General features: G+C 35.1%; 1 protein-coding gene across 2 annotated transcripts in view; it reads right to left on the bottom strand.

Moving 5' to 3' along the window:
* Window positions 1–2421: 2421 nt before the first annotated feature.
* The window catches only part of LOC132562643 (protein bunched, class 2/F/G isoform-like), a 63257-nt gene continuing 47337 nt past the window's right edge, over window positions 2422–18341 (bottom strand). For both annotated transcript variants that reach the window (XM_060227397.1, XM_060227398.1), the window contains 2 exons: window positions 16594–16639; window positions 2422–5920 (listed from right to left, as the gene is read on the bottom strand). In XM_060227397.1, the coding sequence (XP_060083380.1) occupies window positions 5726–5920; window positions 16594–16639 (241 nt within the window). In that variant the 3' untranslated portion in view covers window positions 2422–5725. The remainder of the gene's footprint in view (window positions 5921–16593; window positions 16640–18341) is intronic.

Below are 18341 nucleotides of genomic sequence, written 5' to 3'. Positions count from 1 at the left end.
TCTTAAAGTGAAGTTACATCTGATCTGGTTATAACACGGGGGCAGCTCTGATTCCCAATACAATACGTTTATATGACTCATGTCGGATCTGAATTCTGAAAACTTGCATATTCACGCCCATGTACAAAACATTCAGGTTTTTAATATAGATAACACATCAGCCATGTTTTAGACTGAACAGGATGACGAAGTCTTGGAACAGCAGGATCTCGTCAGTGATAAATGTTACCTGTTAGATTCGGTTATGACGTCTTACGAAGTTAATTTGGAAAACAACCACAAAACGACTGTTGCGTCAGAAGATTTATTTTTTGTTTTCTTTTGCATGTTTTTATATAAATCGCATTACAAATGGCAATTTGGAAAGATCTAATGAGTTGTTTTGTTCCAAATAAATCGTCTTTCATGTCAAAACACCAATAGTCCTATTAGTGAAAATCTAGATTAATGGTAAAGGGCGTGTCGTGTACCATCGCATGTTAGACCAGGGTTAACATGAGGTTAAAGGTCAAATTCATTGTCTAAGCCACTACTTTTTACCCAGTAAAGGTAGGTATTGACAATTTTCTGAATGTCTGCAGGATGGCAGAACACGGTCAGTTATCATAATCAAATAAAATGTACATATTTCTAAGATCAAGGTCAAATCGAAAGTGAAGGTCAAATCCATTTCTTGGGGAACGAAGTTTTAATCAATGATTTTGGACAATGAAATGACTGACGTGTATCTCTGGATTGTAAGATGGGGTCATGAATGATCAGTAACTAAGCATTCCCGAGCTATTGGCAGTGGGTCATCTACCATTTTCCGGAATATACAACAAAGTTAAGGACTTCACAAGAGCAATGGCAAATAACCCTGATTTAGCAATCAAATCTAGAATCTAGTTAATGTCTTTTGACTCCAGATATCATGTCTTGGTTGCTCAAAGGTTAATTCAACATCACCAGTGGTTAGTGAAAAATTAAAACTTTTGCCACTTAAAAAAAGCACTTTAAAACCAAAACTGACACTGCAAAAATATCTATCTGACCTGCCTCAATAACCTTATTGATATGAAATAATATTCACATCTGAAAATTTTCACTATCCATTGGTTACCACTATCCAGCCTTTGAACCAATGGGGCCATTTCAATGCCTACTACTTTCTGGTCTGTAGGTCTATGGTCAAGGTCATTTTGTCTGAGGCTTAATCTGTGTATATCTAAATGTAAATAAAATCAATGATTTGCAATATATAGCCTACACATTCCCGTTCTAATGACATTTCCGGGAACCTAATCACTGATTTTACTGCTTTTCTTATGGAAATGAAATTATAGGTATTGAATTAAGAGTTATCTTCCCTTGGGTGTCATACTGTTTCAGAAAGAGAATTTGACAGCTCTTGGTTGCACAGAGCTTGGTAATTGGAAAATTAAGCAGTTGCCACTAAAAGAAACAGGGACTTTCAAAGCAAAATTGACACTTAACAAACATCAATCTGATTGACCTAATTAAGCTTTGAGCAATTAGGTTTAGGTCATAGCTGTAAAGTTGTCACTTGGATAGAGTTAAGGCCTACAGTTAAAGCAGATCACTATGGTAGACATCATACAGTTAAAGTCCTAATTGATGTCACAATTAACATTGTTGATAGCAGGTATATTTGAGTAAATCTTGGTTAACATAGAGTTAACTTTGCCTATAAGATAAAAAACCAGGAAAATCTAGGGTCAATAAGGTCAGTTTTCACTTAGTCACATAAACATTGTGCTCTTTCATGTTGCATATATGACACATGTCAAACTAAATTTTGCAACGTCAAGAATAAACAATGTCACAGGGTATCTTGGCACTGAAACATCTAGTTGGAGTTGAAATATGCTGGTCTTCAAAGGAAGAAAAACTGATATCAATGTCATAGTGAACTTTCCAAACACCAGGGGCGTATTCATGAAACCGTTCTCATGCTCAAGCATGAATTTTGTACTCAAGCCTTATGTCTTGTTTAAATTAAAAATTAAAAATACATAAGGCTGATTTTGCCATATATTTCAAAACAATTTTGAAAGGGCTTAAAATCAAAGCTATGTTCAAGGCTTAGATTTGACATTTGTATTATTTTATGATTAGGTTAATTATAAAGTGTTTGCTTCAGCACAAAATCTATGCTTGAGCACAAAATCTATGCTTGAGCACGAAATCTATGCTTGAGCACGAAATCTATGCTTCAGCACAAAATCTATGCTTGAGCACAAAATCTATGCTTGAGCACAAAATCTATGCTTGAGCACGAAATCTATGCTTGAGCACGAAATCTATGCTTGAGCACGAAATCTATGCTTGAGCATGAGAATGGTTTCACAAATACGTGCCCTGATATTATACTGGCTTTAGTATAAAATTCCTTATGATAAAAATAATCAACACATCAAAAGCAGTTGTAAATATTTATTACGCCCAAGGTACAATTGTACTCGTCTTTTGTATTACACTGGCATTAAAATACAATCAGATTTGTTGCGTACTATACATATATACATTATACAGGCAAGTGAGTGTTTCATTATTCTACAAACCGATCTGGTCTAAAAGGAAAGTACCAAATTTTTACCCCATACAAAGAAAATATTCCGGAGAATTACCCAAACAATAAAATCAAGTCAGACTTTTAGATGTCTGTTTAAGACTGGATTTGAAGTATTTACCAAAATCTTGATATAATGAAATTTAGATCCTCAACTTTCCAAAACAAATTATATCTAGTTTCACCTGAACTCACCATAAAACATTAAAACATATTCAAATTGTCATCAATAACTGGCTAGCCTGATATATTATCACACCATCAATCTAATGTTGATCTAAAATAAATTCACCGGAATATTTCTCATATTTTAAAGTGCTAATATAACTGCAGAAGTGGTGATACATCTTGTATGACCGTAGCCATTCTGCACAAGAATAATAAAGTGTGTACATGATAGTAACACTGATATAACTGGGATTAAACCTTCTGTTTCTATACATCTACTAAATAGGAGAAGTGTTGTAACAGAAACAAACTGGCCATTATACGAAAATAGTGTTTAAATTTGCTTTTTTACATAATCAGTAATATTTTAAAACTTACATTTCATGCCGTACATTTGTTGCTATACACTACGATGCTACAAGCACCCGACATTTTCACTCTTTCACATAATCTCACAAGGCTTGACTGCATCTGTATTCATTTTGCAGTTCCCTCTTCCATAATCCACGGAAGAAAGGGAAAATCTTAATCATGTGGAAGCTTGACTTCCGTCATCACAGAAGGATTATAATCTCAGTGCACAATAACGGAACACAAATCCACAACATGACCGAGTGTGTGTTCGTTAATACATAATATTTGTAATATATTATATACATCACATCTGAATTTGGAGAAACAGCCTTTCCATCCAACAGTTACTATGTAGACATGGCACAAGTTTCCAATTTTGTCCCGTGACCATCTGTGAAAGGTGTATCACTGTTTTTTGTTATCAGTGACATATGTTTTTTAAAAAAAGCACTACGTGTAAAAGATATCTCCATGACATAACAAATGCATGGATATAAATATTCATAGAATAAAACTTGTCCACACAATGGGTTTCGATTGAAATATCACTTCGAAAACAAAAAAAAAAAAAAAAAAGAGGAAAAGAAAAAAGACTCCTCTTGCTTGCATCGTTATATGAAGTGTGATTCTGTAGGCAAGCTAATTATATGAATTTCACATCTCTAAGTCATGTGAAATGATTTGTTTATATAAACTGGATGGTGATGAAAGACCTTAAACTGTAACTTCATGGAAATCAATATTCTGACAAGTATAAAGGCTGATGCGTCAATGACTGCTGTATAACAGTGTTTGAACAGACAACATTCAGATATCACCAAATTCACAGGGTTCGATAAACAGATTATAATATTTTGTCTATAACCAGATTTTTTAGTACTTGGAATATAAGAAACGACATTTACCAGTGCTATCTGAAGTAGACGCCTGTTTCTCTTGCTGGTACCAACTCTATAACAAACAACTGATCTTCAGAGCCTTGACACAAATGTATCATAACACTATCTATCCTCTATGTCTCTAAATGGTCAACCATCCAATTCAGTTTATTTTAAAACACTATCAAATTTGTACCCATAAAGTTCTGATACATCAATATCAGTTATGAAATATTCTGTCATTTAAAGGGTTGAATGAAAGGTAAATCCAAAACAGAAGTGGATGTATACAGGTATATGGTACAAGGGCAAATAATTTTCAACATGTTGTGGAATGTCTGCCAAGAACCAAAAGACATCTAACCTGCCTAATGTCATACAAGCTTAATTAATACACACAGCAAATGTTGGAACAACTCATAATAGGCTGCTAGCCTTTCTCCTTTATAAAAATCATACAATGTTACAAGGCATTTTGTGGTTAAGCAGATTCATTCGTAGCCACATTTTCACTTCTCGTGTTTCGACTCTCCTTTTCAGAATGCCACATTAAACAGTGAAAAGAATTCAACACACTTACAGAGGACATATCACAATTCTGTGTCAAGGCAAAGCAATTGTTTTTAAACTTTAAAGCAATGCTTACTGGACTGAGTGGAATGATGTTCTGTTGATAAAATATTCAACCTCAAATTCTTTTTTTAATCTTTCCTTCAATTTAAGTTTAAGTCTCAAAACGAAAATGTTGCCACGATAAAGCTATTTCCTTATACAAATATGCAAACACAAAGGCAAGAGACTTGTAACGGAGAGCAGTATTTTGTAGTATTTATCAACAACACAAGTGCTTTACACCAAAACTGCTACAAGTTGTAGACAGAATCAGCGTGACTGGTATGCCATGAATATAACAGGCAAGCAATAGGAAACTGACCTAAAGGTCAAGGTCATGAGAAGGTATGACCTTCACTTTATATCGAGATGAAATTTTGATATAACTAATGAAGTCTGCAAAATGAAATCAGAATGTCACGCTTCTTCATTTAGGTATTCTTAATAGATGCAGAGTTACATAAACAAAACTTTTATATAATAAAATACACTTACATAATGATACAAATGACAAAAATAAAGATTAGAGTAGCCATATATTATACACTATGAATCATCGGAGAAATAATGATTGTCCTAGATATTGCAGTAGATACATTTCATTTAAATTGACAACTCATGATATTCATAAAATGGATGAAATAAAAGTATTGAAAATTGGAATTAAGGAACAAACTTGACATTCAACACATCTGATACTTCCCAGACATGACCTCAATCATTCTGGAAGGCTACTGATCCAGTACTTGGACCACGATGCTCCATTTTGCTTGAGATGTCACTTTCTATCCTGAAAGTGTGTTACCAACAGACCTCAGCAAAATCTCCGATGTCCTTTATCACAAGACGCAACTAAGGAAACAACCAGAAGCCAGTTTGATTGGAATTGTGTTACCATGGTGAACACGGACCTCTGTCAGTTGGTAGTCATGGAAGCCATGCTATGTCCATATTCTTATAAATGAAGATAAATAAGAATACAGGTGCTAGTCGTTTTGGTGTGCGTGCAGTATGCAGCGTGAAAACACTTCCACTGTTGGCGAACTAGCGGCATGACAAGCTTCTGACCGACACAGACATCCCATCACCGATACCGGAGGGGATGATCAGCGTTAGGTGGTCATGGTGATGGGTGTTGTGGTCACGATGAGGACGAGGGAGGTTGTGACTGACGGGGTGCCTGGAGTTTACTCAATGTCTCCTGGCTTGCCGACGCCCTCAGTATGGAGTTCTCATATTCCAGTTGGTTGTTCTTTTCTACAAGTTCCTGGATCTGCTCCTTAAGGACCTCCACCTCCTCTCGAACAGCATACATCAGGTGACTCTTTACGAGGTCCTGTAACACAGGAAGGAGATATACATATCATAATTGCATAATATGTCACTGCTGGAGGGAAATACAGAGATTTTTATATTCAATGTATAACTAATACCAACATATGAGGGAAATACAGAGATGTTTTATATACAATGTATAACTAATACCAACATATGAGGGAAATATAGAGATGTTTTATATACAATGTATAACTAATACCAACATATGAGGGAAATATAGAGATGTTTTATATACAATGTATAGCTAATACCAACATATGAGGGAAATACAGAGATTTTTATACACAATATAAACACATGTGTTTACACAGGAATGAAATAGACTTCTTTAAAATATGTTTATCATATCAACATTGTTATCCCAGACTTGTTGGCAAGAGAGTTGTGTAAATTATGTTTAATCTGATTGTCTAGCTATAATTGAAAGCAATGTTTCCTCCTGCTTAAGATAACCCTGCATGAGATTGATTCATTGTACTGACACAGGCATGGAGACACATGTTGCTTCATTACAAGCATGAGAAGGTTAGGTAGAGTCATTTTAAAATTGTTCATAGTGAAAGAGGCTACCTTACACTTCATCAGTACAAACTAACAGCTAAAACTCGGTAACACCAAGCCCATATGATAAACGCAACAGCTGCCCATCCTTATCTATTTATGAGCTATAGCCATCTAAAAATAGATACTGGTCCAAAAAACGCACAAAAACAACTTAAAAAAAAAGCAATCTTGTATGATATGGTAGACAACATTATGTACCAACATGAACTATTAACATACTATAATCTGTTTTTGCAAAGCATCATTTGTAGTATTGGAGCTTTGTCTTTGAAATTAGATTAAAAGTTATTAAAAACTTCAAGACTAAAAGCTCAAGAACGAAGTAGCAGAACTTCACGAAATTGAATTGTTTCCACTTAGCATAGTTATGAACATTGAGCACCATCAGAAATACATTTCATCAACAATACTGGTTCAAGTAAACCAGAATTATGACCTTACAGGTGTGTTTGGAAGGTAATATACAGGTAAACTTGATTCCAAATTATAACTAGTAACATCTTATACTGGAACACAGATAATATATAACTTGTCCTACATATGTCTTATCTTAAAGGTTTTCCTTAAAATCAGTTTATGAATATTCCTTAATCAATACAAGAAATAATCCCCTGGATATTAAAACAAATGATAGAACTTTTTGTACTTATTCTCTTCATCAAGAGTGGTTCATCACCCATTGTGATTGATCTTCACAGAACAGTGACCTTATATCAAGTATAAACAAAGCAATACTGATACATTACACAGCAATCTTTTCTGTGTGGAACTTACACTACATACACCCGCTCCTGTATAGCCTACACATTATAATTTGCTTACTTATTTTAATTCTCCTTAAATGGAAACATCCATTCAGCGTTAAGGTACACTTTATCTGTGATATGCTTTACTATTGGATATTTCTCTTCCATATCTTGACATGAAACAAATGCATATCCTGAGAGAGAGACCTGCAATATTTATGTTTGCTACTGTACTGTCATGCTGAGAGTAGGAGTTACACAATCTCCTGGGAAGGAGTACACCTGCATTTAAGACTAAGATAGCATCACCTTTCCGACAGTGTTTCTAAAGGCAGATCTTTAGTCCGATCCACGTAATATATACACACGATTTGTCCTTCAAATTTCTATAGTCATTCAAACATGCCCTCTAGACAGCGCCTACACATCTCATCAAACATTTTGGCCAGAAATAAGATCAGACTTGTGTGTACATATGATGTAATATTTTCCCCCTAGAAGCAAATACTATTAAATCTGAAACTTTTTACCACTACATGATACATCTGAGTGTATCCTCTAATTTGTTTTTCTTTACAGATCATTTATTTACACATTTCGTGCAGATAAAACTACACTTGATGACAGTGTAAATTTGCAACAGTAATCTAGCTGCTGTTTCATAATATACAGGTTTAACTGATATCAAACACAAGACCTACAGCCCCATTGTCATATCATAAAAACTTACTTCTCAAAAAATGGTACCTTCATATGAAAAAGTTCTGACAGACTCGGGTTTTACTAAGCAGAGTGGCAGTGATGTATCTAACACAATCTTTCCTTCTATCTCCAGCCTGATCTTTATCTACACATTATGAATTTTAATTAATCGTTTTCCTTGTATATATCTTTATAGAGCCAGGAAATATATTCTGTTTTTTGTGTGGCATAATGTGTGAAAATTTGTTCTAAATCATGCAAGAGCAAGCCTGAAACTTTCTACATCTGCCATCTTTTGCACGCCACTGCCGACCCCTGCTGAGACGAGATTGCCAAGGAAATAGTCTGGCACCTCCCTCCACGGTTGATGATGTGCCAACCTTGGATTTGTGAATAACAATCCAGTGTAACACTACATTGTGTTTTCATCATCATTGGTAAACCAGACATAATTCAATATGTATTTTTGGCTTCAAATTCTTTCATAAATAAAAACATATTGTATCATAAGGAGACCTGCATTACAATTTGTCTTACTTTTAAAAGCTTGATAAATATGTCAACAAAATATAAAATATCACTTCAATTTCCTCCTCCTAAAAACCAAAGATAAAAGAGATGACACTGAGAGGGTATAATTTCTTTTGTACTCCGTGTCAATTATTTTCAGACAAGATTGATGCTTGAAAATAAAGCTGAGTTACAATACCTCTTCAAGTCACTGGCTTTGTTGTGGTCCAACAGTGTGTTAAATATTACAGAAAAGCAAACACCAACAATTGCTTTATTATGTAATACAGTACACAATTCCTCTAACACTGTTTTGAAGTGTTTTGACGTTCAGTGTGCCGTCGCCAAGGAAACTGACACACACATGCTATCATAATATCTGTAGAAACGGTTCCATTGCCATGTTTTTATTGCAGAGATCGATTCTGTGTGTGGAGTGAGGTCCCGGGAGCCTTCTGTACATAATCCGAGATCTATAAAGGATGTAGTCCCACCCTTCCTAGTACTACCTATCAATATCAGTAGTTACAAACCAGATATATACATATTCCTAATTTACTCTTTCTGCACAAAACTTATTATTGAAAGGAGTCTCTGTAAACTACATGTTTATATTATCAATTCTATAAATGGCTGACTATTATGGAACAATTCTGATATAAATGGAATATACATTTCTTCCACATCTGAAATTACTTCCATCATGGCCAGACTTCAAGTCAAACAAGAAAGTCTATTTCCAAGACCAGTACTATCCCACATCCCAATCTAGCGATCTATCAGCAACATTCAATCAAGATGATGCCTGCCTGGGCCACAACCACCTAGACCGCTAGTCAACAGAAAACCACTCCCAACAGTGTCAACTTGTCCCATGAATAATTCAGATCCAATCATCTTACACATTGTGTGTTGGATACCTGTACTAGCTTCCTCAGGTAAGACATACCTTGCATAACATCAAAGACCTGTTTCTCCAGAGTCCTGCATGCAATCAGGAAACTAATGCAAAAGAACTCCCCTTTCTATCCAAGGTGAGATTAGAAAAAAACTCAGCTGATCAATAGTTGCTACGTTAGCCAGAATTTCACTTTAAATTTTAAGATTGTTCATAGTGTAGTTTGTTATAGATGTTGAACTCTGTGCGCAATACAATGCATGGCCAGGTAGTTGTCTGGATTGTGTGGGCTCAAGGCATGATTGGGAGGCCCAACAATCACTTATTTTCAGATTTTAACTATTTGTAATGAATCTGACATAGTCCTCAAAGCCAACCTTTTTTTGGCCCCAAATCTTAATACTTGTATGTAATTAACTGAGGTCTGTCTATCTTATATCAGTCTAGACTATTTGTCAAATTGTTAAGTAGAATTAATAGTTTTTAGTTTTATCTGATAACCTCGCCAATTACACTACCAGTGTGATGAGCCTTGCCAGTACTACCTAGTCAGGAAGTGATACAGGGCCAATTGGCTTAATCCCAACACTTCAACTGCTTCCAAATGACAGACAGGACCAAGTCATCACACCCCACACACTTAGTTTTCTCTACTACAGCCAGGTGTGGCAGAAATCAGTCAGGCATGACAGTGATGTTAGTAGGTCAGAGGTTAAGATGTTACAGATACTTTAATTTGTTATACAGGAAGAGTCTGGAGAGACAGGTGCTTGTTGATAATAGCATGTAGATTCCTAAAATAAATGCTGAGTTACAACAGTACTTAGTAAGACAAGGTAAGCTTATGCTGACATTACAACTGAAATCTTTTAAATGAAATGGTCTTATTTGACAAATGTTACCTCAAACATGACTAAACAAATATTTGTCTAACATGTTTAAATTTCTGTAAATAGTACCTTAACATTTTCCTACTTGCACACCTATTTTCGTCATTCTCTTATACTAAGACTCAAATACCAGCACGAAATGGAAACGCCTAAGGATTATATCAAGCACTTGTAAGTTTGTCCAGGTGGGGAGCAAATATTTGAACACTGATTATGACTAAAACATGAAACATTTTTTAACAAGTTTTTTTGAGCTGTATTTTCTAGCACATTCTGTAAATAAATACTAATAACGTCAACCAAAATCAACCAGATTCGATTGTATGTGCATGAAGTCTGTAATGTTGAACAGTATAAACAAAAGGTTGAGTAGTATACGTTATAGGTTCAGGATCTGGAGGTCAAAATAAAAAAAAAAAATATGTTCTGTAGGACTGGTAGAGAATAAGCATTAGAAGATCAAGTAGCTGGTAGATTGAGAATTGGGGATGAATTTAGCAGCAAAGAAACTGTTAAATACTAAACATACAGGTAAATGAGCTAGAGTAGATAGCACCAGAGATACAAATGTAATTACTTCTTCCAGCAAGAACTAGGCTAGTGATAATACCTAGGGGTCATACAATGAGCTAACACCTCCCAGAACATCTACCAAAAGGATCAAATTGGCCCTAGTTCTGTAGAAAAATAATTACTCTACCCTATAAATATTGTAACAAGGTAACTGGAGGTACAGACAATAATCTCATTCCTAAACTGGAAATACTCGTAAATGCTGAGCTTCTGCCCAGGCAGTAAAACAATGTACTGAAGCTGGTTGTGTAACAAAACAAAATGTGATGTTTTGATTTGAAAGGCTTTCACAAAAACAAAAATTCTTTTTCTAAAATATGTTTAAAAAAAAAATTGGAGGAGTCCTTTTGTGATCCTTTTAAATAACATCCATCACTAATAAAAAAACAAACAAAACTGCCTTGATATTAGACGTCAGGAAGGCTTTCATCTCACGGTCTCCATCACCATCAATAACTGATCAGATGAGCCTTCTATATCCTATATAAACATTACCCAGGGCTGATTATCTTCGTCAACAATGCTCTCCAGCCAAGTATCGCCTGAGTAAACTCCCAAAGTTATATGCAATGTTTTCCCGACGTTTTTCCAATATAGCACATCTGTGTTCTTTATTGACTTAGCTTCTTCTGCCAAATATTTTAATGGCGATCATAATTTGGCTTGATCCGTCTGAAAATTAACTGTCTATGGTAAAATCTAGCATCCACTTGTCTCTAGTTTACTGATGGTGGATCATTCAGCTTCCCTTGACTCAGACAGGAATCCATATTACAATACAAATAACAATAGGGCTTGAAGTTGATAGAACTATTGAAGCCTTGAGAAGATCAAACAGAAAAGCTGAAGATTAAAATGATATAATGATAAAGATGTACTGGTGACTTTTTTTCAGAACTAACCATTCTTTTTTGTTTTGAATTATTAATTATCTATGTTTCTCAATGAGGGTGGAGGAAATTAGTTGTCTGTTTCCAGAGTATATCCAAAGAAATTGTTTTGCAGTCATAAATCTGTCTTGCCAAATCACCAATGATGGTCTGTGATGGCACCAACATGACACATAATATCACTTCAATTTGTCTCATCAACCAAATATATGCCAGGTCTCATCATGGGGTACATTCTCTATCAGCTTGCGGAGATGTTGATATAGTGAAGAATTAAAAACATCTTCTGATCAGGAAAAAGATGCTAACAACAAGCTACTTTGTCAGGCACTGTGGTGCTCTATATATAGCTCTAGTGTGTGGTTACTGATAGTAATCTCTGTCCACTTTGTTGCTGGAGCTAATGAGTACAAGGTAATAGATTAGCCAGCTCCTGTACTAGAATGTATGTTATCACTAGTGCTGAATTACATAATATTATCAGATCATCCCTGGAGGCAAGCACATGTTTCTTCCATCCTCACCCCTCCAAGTTGTCTTTTGATCATCCATATTACAATCCTTGGATAAAGCTTTTGGTTTGAAGTCTTTGCCCTTCAGTTCAATTTGTTAGAAGAATTTCCAATATGTATTTAAATAAATAAGAGCACCAGACTTACTAGTACAATCTACCTTCTGCCAAGTAAATTTATGGATAGATTTATTTTAACTCTGATACAAATTTTACCGACATTACATACTTAAAACTGCATGTGTTTTTATAAATAGATGAGAACATCAACTCTCCCCTAGATCCTAGATAATTGACACTATGTAGGTTTTAAAACAGATAACACTCAGGAGTAGGTATGTATATAGGTAAACCGATAAGTCTGCCAAAACCACAACTGACAAAAAATACGCTAATGAAAATATAAACATGTAATGTATGAGGCGTGGAATTACAAATGTACATTCAAAGTTAGCTTAATCACACTGTTTGACAAGTATATTAACTTTTGTTTGAATTCTTTAATCAATGCTATAATTTCCCAAACACTGACATGTGTTAAGTATTATGTAACTGCAAGGAATCATAAAGAAATTGTATTCAGACGACTCTCCAGGTTATATCATGCCCTCCATCAAGATAAGTCAGTGTATGAAGGTTGTTGTTTTTTTCAATGATTTGATAACATTAATTTCAAGGCATCTATCTATTCTTGATGGTTTCCATCATCAAAAATACTAGAAAAACTCAACAATAACTTTAACAGTGTTATGCATTCAGAACAGGAAAGGAATAGTTTTGGTTATGTAAAGTTACAGATTTCTATTCAGGTTTTGTTATAATTAGCATACAGGGACAAAGTTTTCCAGTTAGGTTGGCACAGAGAAGTAGTTTCCTGTTTAGGTTAGCACAATGACATAGTTTCCTGTTTAGGTTAGCATACTGGAATATAGCTTTATTTAGGTTAGCACAACAGGGCATAATTTCCTATTTAGGTTAGCATACTGGGACATAGTTTTCTATTTAGGTTAGCACACTGGGACATAGTTTAACATTTAGGTTAGTACTCTGTGTCTTGATGGTGATATCATTGTATCTAAACCCCAAAGGAATGACGATTAAGTTAGCATACATGAGGCTTGCTGAGAGTTTGCAACTTAAACAACTTTTCTCCAGGGTTGAGATAACCCTCTTGCATCAACAAGGGGGCGAGTGATTATGTTTCTCTTACCCTGCTGACTTTATTAGGTACTCTGCATGTTTTTCTTGTCCTAATACTTCACATTGTTGACAAGATTGAATGGTTAACGTGATATCAGTGAGTTGTTACAGTGATGTTTTATAAATATCCTGACAGGGTAACCCCAACACCTCAAACCTAGGGCGAGACAAGGAGATCACTCACTGGTAAATGCATGGATTTACCTGTCCAGGGTACCTTAAAGCACACAGGGACAGTTTTCTATTTAGGCTAGCACCTTGGGACAAAGTTTTCTATTTAGGCTAGTACATTGGGACAAAGTTTTCTATTTAGGCTAGCACCTTGGGACAAAGTTTTCTATTTAGGCTAGCACCTTGGGACATAGTTTTCTATTTAGGCTAGCACCTTGGGACAAAGTTTTCTATTTAGGCTAGTACCTTGGGACAAAGTTTTCTATTTAGGCTAGCACCTTGGGACATAATTTTCTATTTAGGCTAGCACCTTGGGACAAAGTTTTCTATTTAGGCTAGCACCTTGGGACATAGTTTTCTATTTAGATCAGCACCTTGGGACATAGTTTTCTATTTAGATCAGCACCTTGGGACATAGTTTTCTATTTAGATCAGCACCTTGGGACATAATTTTCTATTTAGATCAGCACCTTGGGACATAATTTTCTATTTAGGCTAGCACCTTGGGACAAAGTTTTCTATTTAGGCTAGTACCTTGGGACATAATTTTCTATTAAGGCTACCACCTGGGGACATAATTTTCTATTTAGGCTACCACCTGAGGACATAATTTTCTATTTAGGCTAGCACCTGGTGACATAATTTTCTATTTAGGCTAGCACCTGGTGACATAATTTTCTATTTAGGCTAGCATCTTGGGACATAGTTTTCTATTTAGGCTAGCACCTTGGGACATAATTTTCTATTAAGGCTACCACCTGGGGACATAATTTTCTATTTAGGCTAGCACCTTGGTGACATAATTTTCTATTTAGGCTAGCACCTTGGGACATAGTTTTCTATTTAGTCTAGCACCTGGTGACATAGTTTTCTATTTAGGCTAGCACCTTGGGACATAATTTTCTATTAAGGCTACCACCTGGGGACATAATTTTCTATTTAGGCTAGCACCTGGTGACATAATTTTCTATTTAGGCTAGTACCTTGGGACATAGCTTTCTATTTAGGCTAGCACCTGGTGACATAGTTTTCTATATAATCTGGTATCTAGGGACATAGCTTTCTATTTAGGATTGCACATGGGGACATAATTTTCTGTTTATCTTACTACAGAATTTTTTTTTTTTTGTTTGTTAAGCAGAATATTGCTCAAAAGAACCAACACACTTGCTTTCAAACTGACTATGATTATTATATGCAAACAATGTGTACCTACAGCCATTTGGTTGATGAATGATGTCGTTTTCACGTATTGTGTCCTGGAATCTACTCTAGATCGGAGATTCTAACAAGACACAACTTGCATGTTATGAAGAACATATGATTGTGACAGGAGAAATATGTGGTCTCATCAACTAACTACCTGTGGCTGCACTGCTACCTGGCAGGACACGAGGTATCTGTCAGTCTTCATCATCCCTGATGCCTCATCGTAATATATTAGCTCTATTTTTCACACCAGCCTGACAGCACCTGTCACTGTACCCAGCAGAGATGTGATGCTTGGTTAAAGCTTCACCCTACAGAAAGGACTTTACTTCACTTTGCTTGTTTGTCCTTGAACTAAATTGTTCACCTTGGGACTTCAAAACATGCAAACATTTCAAACATCCTTACTATTGAAGTACCAGTTATTCCCCAAATACTTGCACCACAGCTAAGAAATAAAAATTACCAAGAAATTTTTCAATCGTTTACCTCCCATACCTGATTCCATTGAAATTTTCTTGAATAATGCTAACACTGACCAGAATGGATAGCATCTTCAACTAAAAGGAAAAAAGTGGAACTGCCTACCAAGTATCTCATTGCTATGATGCAATAGATCTATTGGCGTCAGCAGCTCCTACACACACTTTCTTTGTACAGACTGGGTTCTTGCCCCTAATATACATTCAAACCAGCTAGTTAACCACCCCATATATTGTTATGTAAACATCAAACCTGCCACACATGGTCCCACTTGGAACTTTGTGTTTGATATTATGCACATCAACACAGTATGATGTAAGTCCCAGGCTCAAGGTTGTTCCCTTCAATTACTGGTGCATCATTACTGTGCATTTATAACATGGATGTTTGACATGCTGGGATTTCCTTGTATAAAGTAAGTAAAGCCAGAAACCCTCTAAAATACTCTAATGTGCTATCTAAAGGGCAATTTATTCAATCTTTCTACAACCTGAATTTCAAATAATCTTTTTATTTGAATACTTGAAATTTTGAAAATAAATTGTCAGTTTGATAGTTCTTCTGTCCAAACAAAACTTTTCTAGCAGTGGTGATTTCGGAAACATTATATTTTGTAAACAGTATCTTGACATTTAAGCATTAAGATTGGGACACAAGACATATGGAAACAATATGATTATCACTAACATTTTCAAGCCCCCCCAACCCCTTCATGATCACAATATTCCTCAAGTAAATTTTCACACAAAAATAACATCTAGATCTAAAATGCATTTTACATTGGTCTCCACCACTGTTTGCTATCAAATTTACACCAGAGTTTGAAGTTGATGGCTTGAATTTTGCTGATCACAGACAATGTTTAAATCTGTGACCAGAAATCTGATTGGTGTATTGTGGACCTGTGTTATATACGACACAAGTTAGAGAAGCGTAGATGATCGACGATGATAAATACACTAATAAACCTATCACCTGTTACTTCATGCATACAGAACACTGTTAAGACAGACAAATCTATTCCAGCTGTTATTACCTCAATAATCCATATTTTTATTATCAACAAGTATTTGTTTTCTTTAAATTCAAAATGTTTTAACTCCTTGCACTTTTTAATAGAAAAACCTAAAATTAGAAGGTGAAATTTCATATTCATACCAAGAATGCGTCTGAAAATATCTACTTGTCTTTCTTTATCAAGTGTTTCAATGTTCTGTATGTAGTAGAAAGAGTTCAAATGGAAGGTGATAAGTTTAAAAGAAAGGCATTTAAGGTCAGAGTGTAGTTATAGGTCAGAAGGTGGCTAGTACAAATATAAACTTACCATAGCTTGTTCTATCTTGTTGTCAATGGCGACAGTACTTGACCCACTGAAAAAGATAAAAGTAATAATTTTGGTGAGTATGGCAACATTTGTGACAGCTGAGTGTAAAACAAAGGACAGCCTGTCCATCACACAATCCTATATAGACCAACTGCTCAAGCCTTAGGCAAATCACTCGTCAACTAAATGGGAAAGAAATGTAATAATCTGCAGCGACTCCTCGCAGGTTACAGGAGGTGAAGATATTTCCTGCCAACGTCCATGTTTAACGCTAAATCTGTCTTCCTATGAGTGGAAATGTGGTACAAAAAGAAAAAAAAAACGAAGGCATTTTATGTAACATAAGTTGGAAAATTCAAGTTTGAAAAGGTTTCAGCTTGTAAACCATTCAACATATTATAAATACCTAAATGCAATACTATACATACATAATATGAAAATTCAAGTCCTGAAATGTTTCAACTTATACAACTTTTTATGAAAGAATAATTAATTCAATGAATAAATTGCATTTTAATGAACTGTAATTGATAAATAGAAAGGCTTACATTCCATTACTTTGTATATCTCAATAAATTTGACAAATGGTTTCCTATAGATCCCATAACTGCTTCTTAATAGCCCTTACAGTGGGAATAATTGAATAGCTATTATCATAATTCGACATGCATACACTTTTAACTATGTACTTGAATCACACTGCACCTAAAAACCCTGATTTTAGTGGTCCAATCACTTCTGTATTGATAACTCTTACACAACTGAAATATGTTTCCATTTTACAATCAGCCGAAGGCCCTTGCCTTCACTGCTCTAAGGAAGATCAATTTTACACCTTATTCTTTCCAACACACTGCCACAATTTCTGTGGGTAGGTATAATATTTATTTTCTCTTTAACAATAATATTTCTTCTCTATATACAAGTATTCTCAAATTTCTAGGCAACTCTACATACACAGGAAAGCAATTATACCAAACTTCTTCATTATTTCCTTTTTACTTAGTGATTTTCATCCTTAATTTATTTAATGGCTTCTGTAATTGTTTCCAGCAACATTAAAATGCCATCAAGTTGTAGATTTATTACTCGCCATGGGTTGAGTTAATAGCATGATTTGTAACATGGACCAAATGTATATCATAAAGTATTTAGTTCATACACCTTAACACCTCTGACAATTTATGAAATAAAACTTGCATGAAAAATAATATCTGTATCAACATATACACAATAATTGTAGCACTCTGGTAACCCTGAATTATGAATACAACAATCCACTTTTTCATCAAAATTACAATATTTCTATATGCCAGTTTTGATTTCACCATTTACACAAAATGTCTTATATTTGGATCCAACCATGTATGAATTGTTTAAATGTGGCCCCAGTATCATAAAATGACCCAAAGTTTTGATAGCCAATCATGTATAACAATCATGAAAAGAGACGTCATATGTGTGATTGGCTATGCAAAGTTTAAGATTGCTCAATAATCCCTGTGCCTTTGAAACATTTAAATCTTGTAAAGACATGATTCTACTACATGATGGCTATTTTATGTGCAAAACTCCAGCAGATATCACGTGATTCAAAGACAGATCAGCTGTTTTGAGCATGTAAAGATCAGCTGATTGTGTTTTGAATTCATAGAGAATTTATTTAGTGGGGCGTTGGTACATCAGAGGGTGAAAAAGTCAAATTTGTAATTTAAGTATGTAACCCTGACCCAGGCTATGTAACAGGT

The sequence above is a fragment of the Ylistrum balloti genome, unplaced genomic scaffold, assembly GCF_031769215.1.
Source record: "Ylistrum balloti isolate Yb309-2 unplaced genomic scaffold, AGI_CSIRO_Ybal_v1 Utg371468, whole genome shotgun sequence".
Classification (NCBI taxonomy): domain Eukaryota; kingdom Metazoa; phylum Mollusca; class Bivalvia; order Pectinida; family Pectinidae; genus Ylistrum; species Ylistrum balloti.
Note: the sequence above shows the minus strand (reverse complement) of the source record. Positions and strands in the feature narration are given on the sequence as shown.